Source organism: Siniperca chuatsi, linkage group LG6, assembly GCF_020085105.1.
Source record: "Siniperca chuatsi isolate FFG_IHB_CAS linkage group LG6, ASM2008510v1, whole genome shotgun sequence".
Classification (NCBI taxonomy): domain Eukaryota; kingdom Metazoa; phylum Chordata; class Actinopteri; order Centrarchiformes; family Sinipercidae; genus Siniperca; species Siniperca chuatsi.
In genome coordinates, this window is record NC_058047.1 from 31,423,374 (window position 1) to 31,439,032 (window position 15,659).

The window sequence follows — 15,659 nt, forward strand, 5'->3', positions numbered from 1 at the left end:
CTTTGAGGGAAGAGAAGAGTGTGATCTTTGGGCACTCTTTGTTTTTATACTCTGCAAAAGGGGGCGCGGTGTCCAATTCCAATGGCACAAAACTTTACATCTACCATACTAAATCTCTCCTGTCTTAATTCTTTCTTTGTTACCTTTTCTTTCTAAATAATTAGTAAAGTTTACCACAAGTCTAATTCTCCCATGTTTGAAAACATGGTTTTCTCAGCTGCTGAAAGATAACAAAACACTGTGTACTGCTACGCACCTCTATGTTTTGGCACGTAGCAGTACATATTGACCGTACTTTCTGCTATCCAGTTGCATGCGTAAAGGACATTACAACCACCACCCTGCAGCTGACTCAAACTCACAACTCTGCCTCGGCAATCGTTGTCCACGTTGGAACTAATGACTTAAAAAACAGTCTGAGTCAGGAAAAGGACTGCAGGAGTAAACCTACAAAATTTGATTATTATAAACTGTAATGCAGCTAAGTCTTCCAATCACAGTGACACTGTCGATACGAAATTTGCCCTATTAAATATATGACCTTTAAATAACAAAGCATCTTTTATAAATGATGTGATTTCTGAACATATCATTCACTTCTTGTGTCTGAGCAAAGCTTGGCAGCTATCTAATGGCTACTTAGAGCTACCCCCCTGGCTTTGTGTACATTGATAAGCCATGTACTTCTGGGCGGGGTGGTGGTCTTGCAGTGCTCCATCGCTTAGCATATAAGGTCATAACTGTGCCTGTACAAAAAGGTACATCGTTTCAATGTCGTGCTCTGAATTTTACTGGTTCACAGCCTCTGTTACTTTTGCTTATTTATCATCCACCCAGAACATCCTCTGTTTTCATTAGTGAATTGTCTGAGCTTATCACATCTATCTGTTCTATGTATCTTTCCATTTTGTTAGTTGGTGACCTGAAATTTCTTGTGGACTCTAAACAATGTTCATTTGCTGCTGAGTTCATTAACCTGCTCCGCTCACTTGGATTTTCTCAGCATGTTAACTTCCCCACACAGGCTATATATTCATACTGGACCTTGTCTGCTCTTCTGGAATTTCTCTCTCCAACCTACATGGCATGGATTTAACAGTATCTGATAATACGGCTGTCCTTTTTGATGCCATGCCAAACCATGGGTAACAAAGACGGTGTAGTCCCTCATTCGTCCAGGAGTGTTCTATCGAAGAAAAGGTTTCAGTCATAGTCATCTGGACAGGTTTCAGTCGTAGTCCAGATGACAAAGAACATCGAAGACATCCTGAATGCCAAAAGGAGGGCCTTTACTGATGGTAATATGGAGGAGGTGAGGGCAATCCAGGCTGATCTGAAGGTGAAGATCAGGGAGGCCAAGGAGAAGTACAGGAGGAACAACATGAGAGAGGTCTGGAGCGGCATGAAGAGCATCACTGGCTTCAGACCAACTGGCAACAGAGGAGTTGAAGGCAGCTTGGACAGGGCCAACGAACTTAATCTGTTCTTTAACAGATTCGACACACTAGATCCTGCTCATCCCCCCTCTAACTCAGCTGCTGTCAGCCCTCAGACTCCTCTGAGTCCACTGCTCCCCCCTCCTCCATCTTCCTCTGAGAGTCCTACTCCCCCCTCTACTGGCTCTCAGGCTAACGGCCCTCTTCACACTCCCCCGCCTGTAACCTCTGCTGTGTGCCTGACTGCTGACCAGGTGAGAGGACAGCTGATGAAACTCCACTCATACAAGGCCCCGATGGAGTTAGCCCCAGAGTGCTAAAAGCCTGTGCCCCCCAGCTATGTGGAGTCCTTCAACATGTCTTCAACCTGAGCCTCAGTCTTCAAAGGGTCCCTGTTCTGTGGAAGACATCTTGCCTCGTTCCTGTGCTGAAGACGGCGTGTCCTAGTGACTCCAAGGACTACAGACTGGTGGCACTGACCTCCCACATAATGAAGACTCTGGAGAGACTACCAGTCACGGCTGGGAGTTGAGGTTCCTGCTGAACCGCATCCACACCCACCCAGTGAGGATCATGCTTTTTGACTTCTCCAGTGCTTTCAACACCATCTGGCCAAACCTGCTGGGTGAGTAGCTGGCAGCGATGCAGGTGGATGCCTCCCTCGTGTCCTGGATTGTTGACTACCTGACTGGCAGACCACAGCACATGCGTCTGCAGCACTGTGTGTCGGACAGTGTGGTCAGCAACACTGGGGCCCCTCAGGGGACTGTCCTCTCTCCCTTCCTCTTCACCATCTACACCACAGACGTCAGCCACCACACAGAGTCCTGCCACCTTCAGGAGTTTTCTGATGACTCTGCTGTGGTGGGATGTATCAGCGGTGGTGATGAGACTGAGTACAGGGCTGTGGTGGGGAACTTTGTCTCACGGTGTGAGCAGAACCATCTGCAGCTCAATGCGACAAAGTCTAAGGAGCTGGTTGTAGACCTACGAAGGGCCAAGGTACCAGTGACCCCGGTTTCCATCCAGGTGGTCAGTGTGGACATTGTAGAGGATTACAAGTACCTGGGAGTACACATGGACAATTAACTGGACTGGGTTAAGAACACTCAAGCTCTTTACAGGAAGGTCCAGAGCTGCCTCTATTTTCTGAGGAGGCTGAGGTCCTTCAACATTTGCCAGACAATGCTGAGGATGTTTTATGAGTCTGTGGTGGCCAGTGCTATCCTGTATGCTGTTGCATGCTGTGGCAGCAGGCTGAGGGTAGCGGGCGCTAACAAACTCAACAAACTGATCCGTAAGGCCAGGGATGTTGTGGGATGGAGCTGGACTCTCTGGCGGTGGTGTCAGATAATTATTTATTTATTTTCTGACCTGTATTATAGTGTATTATATTTTTTGCTTAGTACTTCTATTCCTGTGTGCACTGACGTGATAGTGAGCTGCTGTAACAAACGAGTTTCCTCTCGGGGACCAATAAAGTATTTTTGATTCTGATTCACTCCCATTGTCAGTTTGTCTTAGTTTCTGTGCCTTGCGTTCCAGTCCTTTTTCCAGTTCTTCTCGTGTTTTGGACTTACTACCTTGGTTGTTGGACTATCTGCCTGTTTAATGGACTTTAGATTTCCTGCCTGCTCCCTAACGGATTTGTTTGCCTATGTTTGGACTGCTCCCCTGGTTTTGACCTCTGCCTGCCTGATTGCCCATCTTAGCCTACATTTGTCATTAAATCATTGTACTTGACCTGCTCTGCCTCTGAGTCTGCTTTTGGTTCCAATCCTTCATGTTTCCTGCTACTCTGTTAGCATCGAAGTGTGATAGTACAAACTGACCAGCTATGGACACAGGAGATTGTAAATTTGGATATTAGTGAGCAGTGAAATCAGACAGGCAGCTTTGTCTATGGAATGTAAGAGAATTTCCGCTAAGCCTTGGTTAAGGAACTTGATACCTGCTTGGACCACAGACTTCCTTAACACTCCTGATCTCAGCCTGCCTCTCGGACTGCTAGCCTCCACCCTGCTGTCCAGCCAGCATCCCTGCCTACTAGCAACCAGCCTGCTAGCTTTCAGCCTACTAGCTTCCAGCATGCTAGTCACCAGCATGTTAGCCTCCAGCCCACCTCCCTGCCTGTTCCTGTCGAGGACACACCTTTGGGGAGGTCCTTCAGAAGGAAGCGTGGCTCCCGCCAACGTTGGGCCTCTCAGCCGCCTAGCTCCTTGCCCTCACTGCTGCCCAGCGCTGTGGAGCTCTCACCCCCCTGCGCCCTAGAGACTCAGCTCCCAGCACCACAGTCACAGCTCCCCAGCGCCAAAGAGCCTCAGCTGCCCAGCACCACAGAGCCTCAGCTGTCATCAGTCCTGCCTGGTCCCCAATCTGCGGTCCAGCTGACTCCTGCTCCTGGCTCTCCATCAATGGACCGACCAACTCCTGCTTCTGGTCTCCAGTTGGCAGCCTGGCCAACACCAGAATCTTGTTCATTTTTACATCACTCCTAAATTGAAAACTTATCTAATATTGATAGGCCATACATGTTGGGGAAACTGTGGGGATGATGAGGCAAATCACAACTATTCTGGGAAAATATTTGGAGAATCATGCAGCATAGTCTTGGGCTGCAGATCCCATTGACATGCATGTCACTTCATTTGGGTGATCTGCCGGAAGGAATAACAGGAAATAACATGATACATTCTGAAAATATTTACTGTAGCAGCATAAAAAGCTATCACTCGTAAATGGTTATAGGCCAATCCACCAACAGTAGATAACTGGCTCGAAATCAACAAAGAGATTCATGAGATGAAAAGAGGGACTTTCCTACTAAGATTGAGAAATTATTTATATTTCACAAGACAGACAAAATGGATAATATATTTGTTGGAATTAGGAATGTGGTTGGTGGTTTGCCATGGTCATCCTCACTGCACCACTCATTTACCTTCCTTTTGCTGTATGTTCTGCAAATCATGGATAATGTGCTAATTAACTTGCGAAAACGTTTGTTATCTGGATCTTGTGGATGTCATGGTCATGCTGTTCTGTGTTATTGTTTTTGACATTAAAAAATCTTCTAATAAAATCCAAGTCAAATATAAAGACTTAACACCTGACCTGACAGACATTCTTCAGGCTAAGGACCAGCATCACTGTTACCATTAGGAGTGATATTTACTGCTGAGTAGAATTTAATAGTGATGAAATCATCTTACTTACATTCGAATTTGCTCTTTAAGATACTCTCTTAAATTAAAAGACTCATGGCCCAGGACTATAGACTTTTTTTCTCCATGTGGCCTCTGACATGAAAAGTTTGGACACCCTGAGGTAGACATTGCAATGCTCCATAATTCTGTTGTGGATTAACTGGTTTGAACAGTCAAGATCAGATGGGAAAGCCACTCTGAGTTTACCAGCCACCTTCATCAGGGAAAAGGTGAAAGATCAATTTTTTATGGACTAACAGGCAAGGCAGATAATTTATTGAGCATGACGTTCATTCTTAACCATGCAAACAGCAGGTTGACAAAAATAATTCTCAACACACGGTCCGACTTCCGTGGTTTTTCTGAAGCTTTCAACAACATGTCATGGGATTCCACAGTGAAGTTGCTCACTTGTCATAGAGAGAGTTATGGCCTGAACACTGAGTGGTGCGAAAGCCCTATTGTATTTCGAGGAATTATTATTATTATGATTTAAATTTTTCCAATCGTCTTTTTGAGGGGCTAGGGATGCTCATCACAACTCATTTTCCAAAATCTTTAGACTTTAAAAAAAGCCTCTTGGTGCCGTGCCCTAAACCAAACAGGAAATCAACCATTTTGAATTTAGTGTTCATTGCCATTAACAGGATCCACCTCAAGTGTGGTTTAAAGCTCAAAATTTCGAAGCTTTTGAGTTTTTGTGGAATGAGGTGGAGAGTTTGTATGTTTATAATATGGCGGCAACTGTTTTATCTTTTGTCACAACATTTTGTCCCATCATGAGGTTAACAGTAGAAATACTGTGTTCATGTTACAAAGTAATCCACCAAGAATGTGCGCTTGCATGTATGTGATTGGCCAACACAACGCCTTGCCGTATGACGCAGCGTTGTGGCAAAGGCTGAGCTAGGTTCAACTTGACTGCTGCTTGTTAAGAGGTTTCAAATTTTTCAGGTGCTCTATATCAAGTTATATTTACATTTAAGTCAACTCTTTAGATATGCGTTCATAGTAAGATATTTTAAATCCACAGAGAACTGTATTTCATCAAAATAGGCTTGAAAAGATAAGGATACCCAATTACTTATTCTAATGCAAAACAATCCATTGGAGTGGACAGAGTTCATAGAAAGTGGAAAAAAAGAAAGAAAGAAAGAAAGAAAGAAAGAAAGAAAGAAAGAAAGAAAGAAAGAAAGAAAAAATACAAGAAAGCTGGTACTAAGTCCAATTTGTCCAGATGTAGCCAGGTCAATAAGTGGATGGGTCAGAGTCAGTTATGCCTCTGGAATGTATGGTGTGTGGTGCAGAGGGCTTTGTCTATGGGATCACTCCACAGTCTGTGTGTTGACTCTCATCACCATCACTGACGCCAAGGGGAGAAACTAAAGTTCACAGATGAATCTTGAAGACAGTTCCTTAAAGAAAAGTCCCCTCAGTGTGAGTGTGTATGTGTGTGTGTGTGTGTTAAGAGAGAGACGTTGTAGATGGGTTGTGAGATGCGGGCCCTTTATCAGGCCTCCTGCCTTGCACAGATAAGACAGGAATGCTGCTTATAATGGAAATACGGTGAGACACTCCTCCTGGAGAACAAAACAAGCTGAGAGGAAAGGAGCTGAACACCACCTCACTGAGTGCGTATAAACAGCCACCCTTCGACTTCTACTTCAGTAAGCTCACAAGGCCGGGCCTAGTGGTTTGTGTCTGGCTAATGTTACAGTGCTACAGTGTCTTCTACTTTCACTCAGGAACTTTTACCTTCAGTGAAGTGTTTTTTTGTTTTTTTTACAGAGCTTACAACAGCATCTCACAGATTTAGACTTGGGTCAGTTGTCACAAAATCGTCTAAGTTCGCACATAAAGGTCCGGTCCCTGAATCGAAACCAATGCGAGGATGATACATTGTTTAAATTTTCTAACTGGTCCGGTTTGCATTCACAAAGGCAAAACTCAAACGGCCCAGAAAACAAAAGCCATGTGGTGGAAATTATTGATCAAACAGTCGGCGGGTAAAAAGACAACAAACCCCTCCAAATTTCTACCTGGATATCGTATATCATGGAGCACCGTCAGGTTCTGTTCATGCTAGCAGCCAGCCTGATTCCCGGCCTGTTAACAACCAGCGTGATTCCCGGCCCGCCAGTCATCAGCCAGCACCAGCCATCTTTAGTCACCGCTGGATCGCAACCGCCTCCTTCCTCGGTTGGATCGCAGCACACCCCTGAACTCTCTGCTGGATTGCAGCAGGCTCCGGTTGGGCCGCTGCAAGATGGCTGCGCAGTCCTTGTAGATCTTGTTGGTCTGGATTAGAAGGAGGAGTTCATCAATTTTATTTCTGAGAGATGTGATGTTAGACAGCAGCAGTGTCGCTAGTGTTGGCTGATACGGGCACTTCCTGAATCTGGAGAGAACACTGGCACGCTGCCTTCTCCTACCCGGTTTATGCCTCCAGGAGGTTGGGTAGCCTGGTGTGTTGTTTGTCGCTAGATTTTCCACAAGTAGCGTTGAGAAAGTATATGGTTCCGAGACTGTAATCATATTGTCTCTGAGGGATAATAGCTACCATCAGGTATACATGAACAGACATGACGACTTTTTAACACATAACATAGACAGAGGTGCGAGACACAGAAGCAGAGCTTGTACTGGGGCAAGCTACACGTCATGACTCACTTAGAAAGCCCGTCCAAGTGTAAGAATGACTGTCTGTCTGTCATTTTGGAATGGCAGATGAATCTAAACCATGGATGTATAATAAGAACTGGATGTGGCGCCACCACTCAGCCTTGCTTCCAATCTTTTCCAGTGGCCACTATAAAATTGAATTTGTATATTTCTTTTAAGCAATTAAAAAATCTGTGATGTCATCACAATGTAGTCTATGGGCCAAGCGGGAACTCGCAGGCGAGGCCAGAGGGAGAAACACTACTGCACATATTCAGTGGGCTGCATACCCCGGCAGGTAGAAAACTATGCACCAGGCGAGCAATTCTCATTGGAATGAATAGGTGCCATTTTGGGGTCCAGTATCCAGTTCTAAATAATACATCCATGATAATAATAATAAGAAGAATAATAATCTTTATTTGTATAACACCTTTCGTACAAGAAATGCAGCACAAAGTGCTTTACAGTACAGCAAAGAAATTACATGCACCGAGTGCTTCACATGAAAGACATAGAATAAACATAAAACAGGGATCGAATGCCATAATTAATTAACATAAAATAGATATATAAAACCAAGATAAGTAAAAGCACTTTAAAATCAGTTCTAAAAGATACAGGTAGCCAGTGCAGTGATGCAAGCAGAGGGGTCATGTGAACTCTTTTTTTTTATATTGGACAGAATCCTGGCTGCAACGTTCTGAATTATCTGTAATTTTCTTAAAGACTTTTTAGGGAGACCAGTAAAAAGAGAGTTGCAGTAATCTAAGCAACTAGTAATAAAAGCATGTATCAGCATTTCAGCATTGTTCTGAGTTAAAAATGGTCAAATTTTGGCAATGTTCCTCAGATGGAAAAATAATGTCTAAATGATCTAAATGCTAATACCCATAAGCCTTGGCCGCTGTTGCTATGGAGAAGAAGTCAGTCAGAGCCGCAAATCAGTAAAGAACAGTAGAGAATTCAAAATGCTTTGTCGTTGCAGTTGTAAACAAAACAAGGTGCCATAGTTGCTGAATTCATCCAAAATTTAAAAGTGAATTGATTTAAGCAGTGTTTTGTTAAGTTTTGTGTTCTCAGTTCTCTCAACACTGTAATCTTGAGCTTCTGCCCGATGAAAGCCGTAAACACAACAGAATCTGAATCTCTGTGATTGAATGTTTCTTGCCAAAATGCACCAGGCCAATGTTTTTTACGTACCTTCGACTTTTTATTAAAGAACCAGATATTTTGTTAATATTTGTTACTGATGATTAGACTGGAAGAGACTTAGAAGAACTCCCACTGTGAGTCACATAACATTGTCTTATGGAGAAAATTAATGGAACTTTTACTTCCGGAACCGGACGCACCTGCAATAACTCCTCCCACTTCACAACTGTATATTGTTTTGTTTTTTTTTTATTTTGCACTGTACAATTTTTGACATTACTAGGGCTCAGACCAGAATGGATGTTCTATCCCTGCAACACTGGCCCTCTCCTCTATCCATCTACATACAGATATTTACTGTGTGTTGAAAACCTGTGGACACAGCGGCAAAATAAAATCAAATAAATTTCACATGCAAATTGATGGCTTTTCTGAGTAGCCCAACATATCCTGAAAATAACATTATGTGGATGCTATGCCTAGCTAAGACATGTAGTAGGGAGTGAAAACACAGCAAAAAAGCCCAGGGTCTAATACATCCTTGCTTAAAATGGTTTTATCTTATGGCCCCATATGCTGTTGCTCATTTTGGTCTGACCATTCACTGGCTTACTGTAAATCTTCTAATTCTTCTAATTCACTTTACCTCTAAAGAACTCATGCCACCTTATGTCAAAAACTTAAAACTATTCCTTTAATGTTAAATGCCCATTGAGCTATCAAACACAAACACACGCACACACTTGCTTTTGCGTTCCTAAACTCCTAAAATCTTGTTTTTTCTATTATTTTCACATTCATAATTGTGGCCACCACTGTAGGCTGGAATAAAAATAAAACTGCAACAAACATGAAATGCAATTATTTTGAAGAAATAACAAGGCATTGTATGTGCATTCTCATCACAAATGCATTTTCACAAGGATAAAGCAGAACACACACACTTATTTTAATCTGTTTCATCCCTTTTCTTTTTCTTTTTTTTTAAAATGACAGTGGGAGGGGATGATGACCGAGTCTATTACCTTTAAATAAAATTCTGGGGTTAGAATGATTTGCTTGCTTGCTCATGGTGGGATTTATAAATCCCACCATATAAATATTATAAAGAGTTCGGTCTGGACCTGCTCTGTAGGAAAAGTGCAATGAGATAACTTCTGTTATGAATTGGCGCTATATAAAAGAAATTGAATTGAATTTGATCAAATTAAATTAGAGAAGAAGGATGCTCTTGCTTCTTTAACTGCCTTTTGATAATTCTTCATTGTATCTTTCCAGATATCATAAAATACATGTAAATCCGTTTTTCCCTTTCTCCTACTGTCTCTCTTTAATTCCTGGGTGGATTTGTTTTTGCTGGCATGTTCTATTTGACGTTTTGTCTTTGTAGGGGGCAGCAGAGTCCAGGACAGTCTGACAGGTGTGATTAAAAAGAGGGACCAGCTCCTCTGTGTTCAAATGTGAATTAAAGGCAGTTAAAGACACAGCAGTGAAAAGCTCAGAAAACTTGCCAGCAGATGTAGAGTTAAAAACCTGGCAGCGGACAGGTGTATTGTGATTAATAGGTAGTTGGGATAAAACCACACTGAATAAAACTGCTTTCTGATCAGACACACAGATGTTCTTAGTCTCAAAGCTGTCAGGGCTGAGACCACTGAACAGAACTAACTCAAGGGTGTTCTTGTATTGCCTGAGTGAGATTAAAAGATTCCAAAGTATCCATAAAATCGGTGACAAAGGTCTGAGAAGGGCAGCAGACATGTACAGTATGTTAAAATCACCTAAAATAAGACTTTTGTCATACTTATATAAAATAGGATAATAACTCAGCAAACCTTTGGATAAAAACGTTGTTTGGCCTGCGGTCTGTAGATTATCACCGGATCTTTAGAGTTTACCATAAAACAAAGATGTTTGAATGAAGTAAAACTACTATGTAAAATGTGAGTACATTTAAAATCTTTCCTGATAACCATGTCTCTGTGATGATAAAAAGTTTAATTTATTAAAAGTAATAAAATCATGACATAAAAAAAGATGTATTATTTAGGGATCTGACATTTAAAAGGCCAACATTTACAGGATTACAATTAAGGGCAGGGGGTAACAGAGGTTGGTGAGGGACTTGAATTAAATTGTTGTGATTGGCAGCAGAGGGGTGTGCTATTGAGCATGCTGCAGTGGGTCTTTGATAGAAAATGATGGTGGTAGGGGTAGTTATACCAGTCCCGTTTAGGGCTGAGTGGGGTGACTTGACATTTCCTACCTGGTAGGAATGTTATAAAGTGATGGCTTTTTGTCATACACAGGGGTCTTTTACAGCTTCATTCAGACCTGACAGGACATTTACAGAATGAGACAATGCTTGCGTGATATTTGGCACCTGGTGTGTGTGTGTGAGAGAGAGCAGCGTGAGTTAAAAATGTTATGCCAGCAAGAAGACTATTTTCTGTTCTCTCACAGGCCGCATCACTGATGGAATGCTGTTGAAGCCTTAATGGGACGTTACCTTGCAACCTTAGCCAGCTAGCCAAACAGTCAGTAACAGATAATTCCTTTGTGACATTTAGGGATAATGTCAAGGATGAAAGGTAAAAGCCAAAAAACCTTAGACAGTTTTTTCAGACGGCCAATACAGGAGGTGATGATGATGAGGAAGAGACTGCTAACATTCGCGGATCCACAGAGTCAACAACGTAACACCATTACAACAAGAACAGCCGAGTATCGATAACGTTAACGTTACTTCAAGCAGAAGTGAACACCAAGTTTGGTTTAATACAACATGGTAGCAATACTACTTTGCTTGCTTTTACCACCCAGTCTTTTTTCCAGTGCTCATGAAGGAGAGGACACAATAACAGGCAAAGGGGTAGTGCAGCTGAAGATAGACAGGAAAGGGGGAGAGACACACATTTATCACAGTGAGATTAGAAGACAGTCCAAGACATTTCTCTGTCTCTCTGTCCATGTCTAACCTTGTGCTGCTGCAGCCTTTATATTAATCTGACGGCATTCAGTTCAGACTTGTTTCCTAGTGATTCCTGGGATTTTAATCAAACTCCCCCTTCTTTAGTCAGCCATTGTTCCTGCCAAGTTAAATAAACAAAAATCACCTGCTTAACGTGTCACTGGACTCAACTGAAAGAGTGTGACAGTACCTGGGCTTCAGGGAGGGAAACATCCATGATGACCGGTTGGCCATGAGGCTCCCCGTTCTCTAGCCTGGAGTAGACCAGCTGGTAGCCTCTGATCTGGCCATGCTGCTTCACAGACAGGGGAGACTTCCAGGTCACCCTGAGGGCAGTGGAGTTAAGGGCGTCTGCCTCTACCTTCCTTGGAGGAGCTCCAGGCACTGAAACACAACACAGCACACAACTTCAGCTTCAAGTCTTTACGGAAAGCTGAATGTTTCTTTTTTTGTATCTGCGTTTACCTTTTGGTTACAACTCCCATTCGCTTACACTGCCACAGTAAGCTGTTCAATTCTAGCTCAGTTGTCCTGATTAGGTGTTTTGCCCCAATTCTGATATCTGTCAATATTTAGATATGTTTGACAGTTGAATAGCTCTGCATATCAGGGAGAAATTGCTTACATAACAGCTTTTCTAGTAACCTAGAGTCTTTTCTATAAAATCCATGGAGAAAGAAGTTTCAGTGGCTGGAAGTTTTGCACAGGATGTGAGGAGCTTCTCTTCATCTCCAGCATGAACAAAACAGAGATGTGGTGTGGTACAGCTGAGAAATGTCAATATATCCGTTTTTCTCAAACTATTCAATGATGCACACTGTCAGCGTGGATATCATTCACTGAAACTACTTGCTGCTATTTATTTCTTCGTGCCTTTTTGTGGTTCACTTGCTGGCAGTGCCTTGTGTTAGGAAATGGTTCAACTGATTTTCTAAAGATTACAGTAAAGGATCAGAAAAGGACCTGGCTTTAAGCAGCCAATACAGATCACGTACAAAAAAAATCTTCTGATTAGATCTGATTAACCCTGATCCTTGATAGGGGCTCAGGAAATTCCCAGTAGACTGTATTGGTTAGTAGTCGTATTCCCAGTATAGAAAGGACTGATACATAAGTTAGCTAATATTGTCATTTTGCTAAAAATGGCCAGCTCAGTTTAATCCCACCTCAGCTATGATAGATATGATGCAGATTGCCTGATTATATATTTTTCTGATCGTGTTTATGTATTGGAAGCCTAAGCATAACCCAGTTTCAACAAGTAGTAGTCTATTCTGAGGTAAATGCTTTTGTTTTTGACCCTGACCAGATCCTCTGAAGAAATTATTAAATGCACTTCAAAATTAAAAGGGTTAAGGAAAGATATTCAGATGTACATGCATCAGACTACATAAACACTATGCCATCTGATTTTTATCCCAGTAGGATTACACATCTTATCAAACAGTTTGAACACCCAACATGCCAGCAGAAGGTGTGCTGGACAAAAGCAAAGTTGTGTTAAAGCTCTCTCTTATACAAATCATTGGTTTGTCTATCCCCATCTGATATATGACATCAGAGTTTGATGAAATTTCCATGACCTGATGAGTTAGTTATAGATCTGGAGAAGTCAAGATAATGTGAAGGTTGCTAGCTATCTTTGCAGGATATACACATCAAAGCTTATCGCATGGAGCCCCAAGAGGATACTAGGAGCAGGGTTTATTCTACTTTACAGAATTTTGAAATGAGCTTTTGAAGATTCCCCCAGAAAACTTGGTCAGCTTCAGAGGGAGGTGTAAATGAATACAAATTTGACTTCATTTGAATGAGGTTGTGCAAATATTAATGGAATTCAAGACAGACAAGGAGAGGAAGGGAAGCATTAAAGGTTAAAATGTCCTGCACTAAGCGATTAAGACATGGAGAGAAAAGTGTTAAAGCAGTTCAAGTATCACCCAGCACAGCAGGCAAAGAAAAGCTCTGTAACTTGGTGTCAGCACTATGCACTTTAGACTAATTAGAATCGTTTACCCTCATATAGTATCAGCAAGCTTCCAGAATCAGGCTTCAAGCTTCGGAGGGAAAATGTCAATAAACTTCTGTGTTAACAGCAAAATACAAAGCCACAGCTTGTGCTGAAGAACAAAAGAACCATGTAATAGGCAACAGAGTCCCACAGCAGATCTTTCAAATCAGTCTACTGCCATGGATTGATTTGAGCTCTAGTCACCAGGAAATATTTGCAACTTCTGGATGTTCAGTGCTGCTGTTGCCACTTTAGTAGTTGCCTCATTACAGAGATACCCCATTTACACTTAGCCACTTCATTCATCTTGGGCAACCCTATTACCAGACAAGAACATCAACAATGCATGATTCTGCCTGAATTCCGTTTAATAATGTTTTTTTTATGTCCAATGCCAAACATTTTTCAAACTGTTCTTGTGGCGTGAGTTTTTGGTCCTGATGAACCGCAGCCAAAAGTTTGTGTCCGGGGTGGGAGGGGTCAGCCACAATTGTTCCTGCTTGCCTCAGGGTCCTGGAGGGGTAGCAGATTGCAGCTAATCACCTTCTCTGCAAATGATACGCTGTAGTCTGCCCTTGTCCTCGGCAGTGGCAGCAGTGTACCAGATGGTGATGGAGGAGGTGAGGATGGACTCAGTGATGGCGGTGTGGAAGTGCACCATCATTGTCTTTGGCAGGTTGAACTTCTTCAGCTGCCACAGGACATACATCATCTGCTGGGGCTTTCTTGTTGAGAGAGCTGATTTTCAGGTCCCACTTGAGGTCCTGGGTGATGATGGTGCCTAGGAAGCAAAAGGACTCCACAGTGTCAACTGGGGACATGATCACAGGAAAGTCTGTGATCCACACATAGTGAATGGCGGCGGAGATGCACAAGCGCACCGGTATGTTTTTCTCTTCTCCAGGGTTTTACTGCATGGAGGGGAATATTTTAGTTTGCTTTTTCAATGCCAAACGCATTAACAAACAGCATATAACCAATAAATGACAGCACAAAGTCAACAAGACAACAAACAATAAACAAATCTAAATTAAAATCGACACCCTCCGCACTGACAACAAAATAGTGTAATTAAACAAAACATTGAGAGACACAGGGCAACCTCAATGTTTGTATGGTCCTCAATACAGGAAGACTATACGGAGGCACAATCAATCTGGTGTGATGTGAGGTTTTCCATATAATCCATTTAAACGCAATATATTCTTTTGCAATGGCCAGCTAAATTTCTGTGTAAAATTCTGTGGCTGTTTTAAGGTTGGAGTTAGTAAAGTAACCCAGTAAACAAATAGGGTGTCACACACTCCCTGCCAAACCCCATGAAGTTTAGGGCATTGCCAAGTGGAATGTAGGAATGTTCGCTCGTCTAAGCCACATCTAAAACAAAGGGGCGATATATTAGAGATGTATTTGTGCAGTTTATATGGGGTGATATAAAGCTGATGGAGAATGTAAAATTGTATCAATCTATATCAAGAGTTTAAAGTAGAGGTAACACCATCTCTGCACAAGTCACCCCATAGTTCCCCATCCAGATACATTCCCAGGTTTTTCTCTGGATCTGTCCAGATCAGGTATTAATAAACTCGATATAAGACTCATTCATATACTCTAGAGATAGTTTTAAACAATGATTGGTCAGCATGGCACAGTTGTTCCACAGATGTCAGAGTAGGTAAATTCCATCGGCCTTTGTGGTTTACTGTAATAAAGAAATCTTTATTTGTCAAGCAGTATTTCTGTTTAAACTGTTCAAAAGACATAAAGATTCCTTCCACATAGCAGTGCTCTAGGTGACTAACTCCTTTCTCAGACCATAATCTGAAGTTACTATTCGGAAAGATCTTTGGTAGCAGTCTGTTTCTCCATAAGGGGGTTAGAGGGGACAGAAATCCTTCTTGTTTGAACAGTTCATGCAGTTTGTACCAAATTTGACCTGACTGAATGATTAAAGAGTTATCTGTTGCAGATTTAACTGACTTTTTATCTCACTTATACAGCAAATTTGTTGATGTCTTCAAGGAGGAACAATTAAAAGTCAGCACTCAACTTCAGTCTGTAATGTTAAAAACCACAAACCAAGCCAGAAATCTTGCTGTAGACATGGTCTCAGACCTGAATTTCAACAGCTGCATTTAGATAATCACAATTATGACTTTTCTGTTTGCTGCTGCCTTGTATTAAATCAACTTTGAGGCTTTTGATTAATATCTTACACT

At 42.1% G+C, this 15,659-nt stretch overlaps 1 protein-coding gene across 19 annotated transcripts in view; it reads right to left on the reverse strand.

Annotated features, from left to right (window-relative positions):
* Positions 1–15,659, reverse strand: part of ptprfa (protein tyrosine phosphatase receptor type Fa) — a 437,857-nt gene that overhangs the window by 125,839 nt on the left and 296,359 nt on the right. For all 19 annotated transcript variants that reach the window (XM_044200720.1, XM_044200710.1, XM_044200712.1 and 16 more), the window contains one exon: positions 11,620–11,813. In XM_044200720.1, coding sequence (XP_044056655.1) covers positions 11,620–11,813 — 194 coding nt within the window. The remainder of the gene's footprint in view (positions 1–11,619; positions 11,814–15,659) is intronic.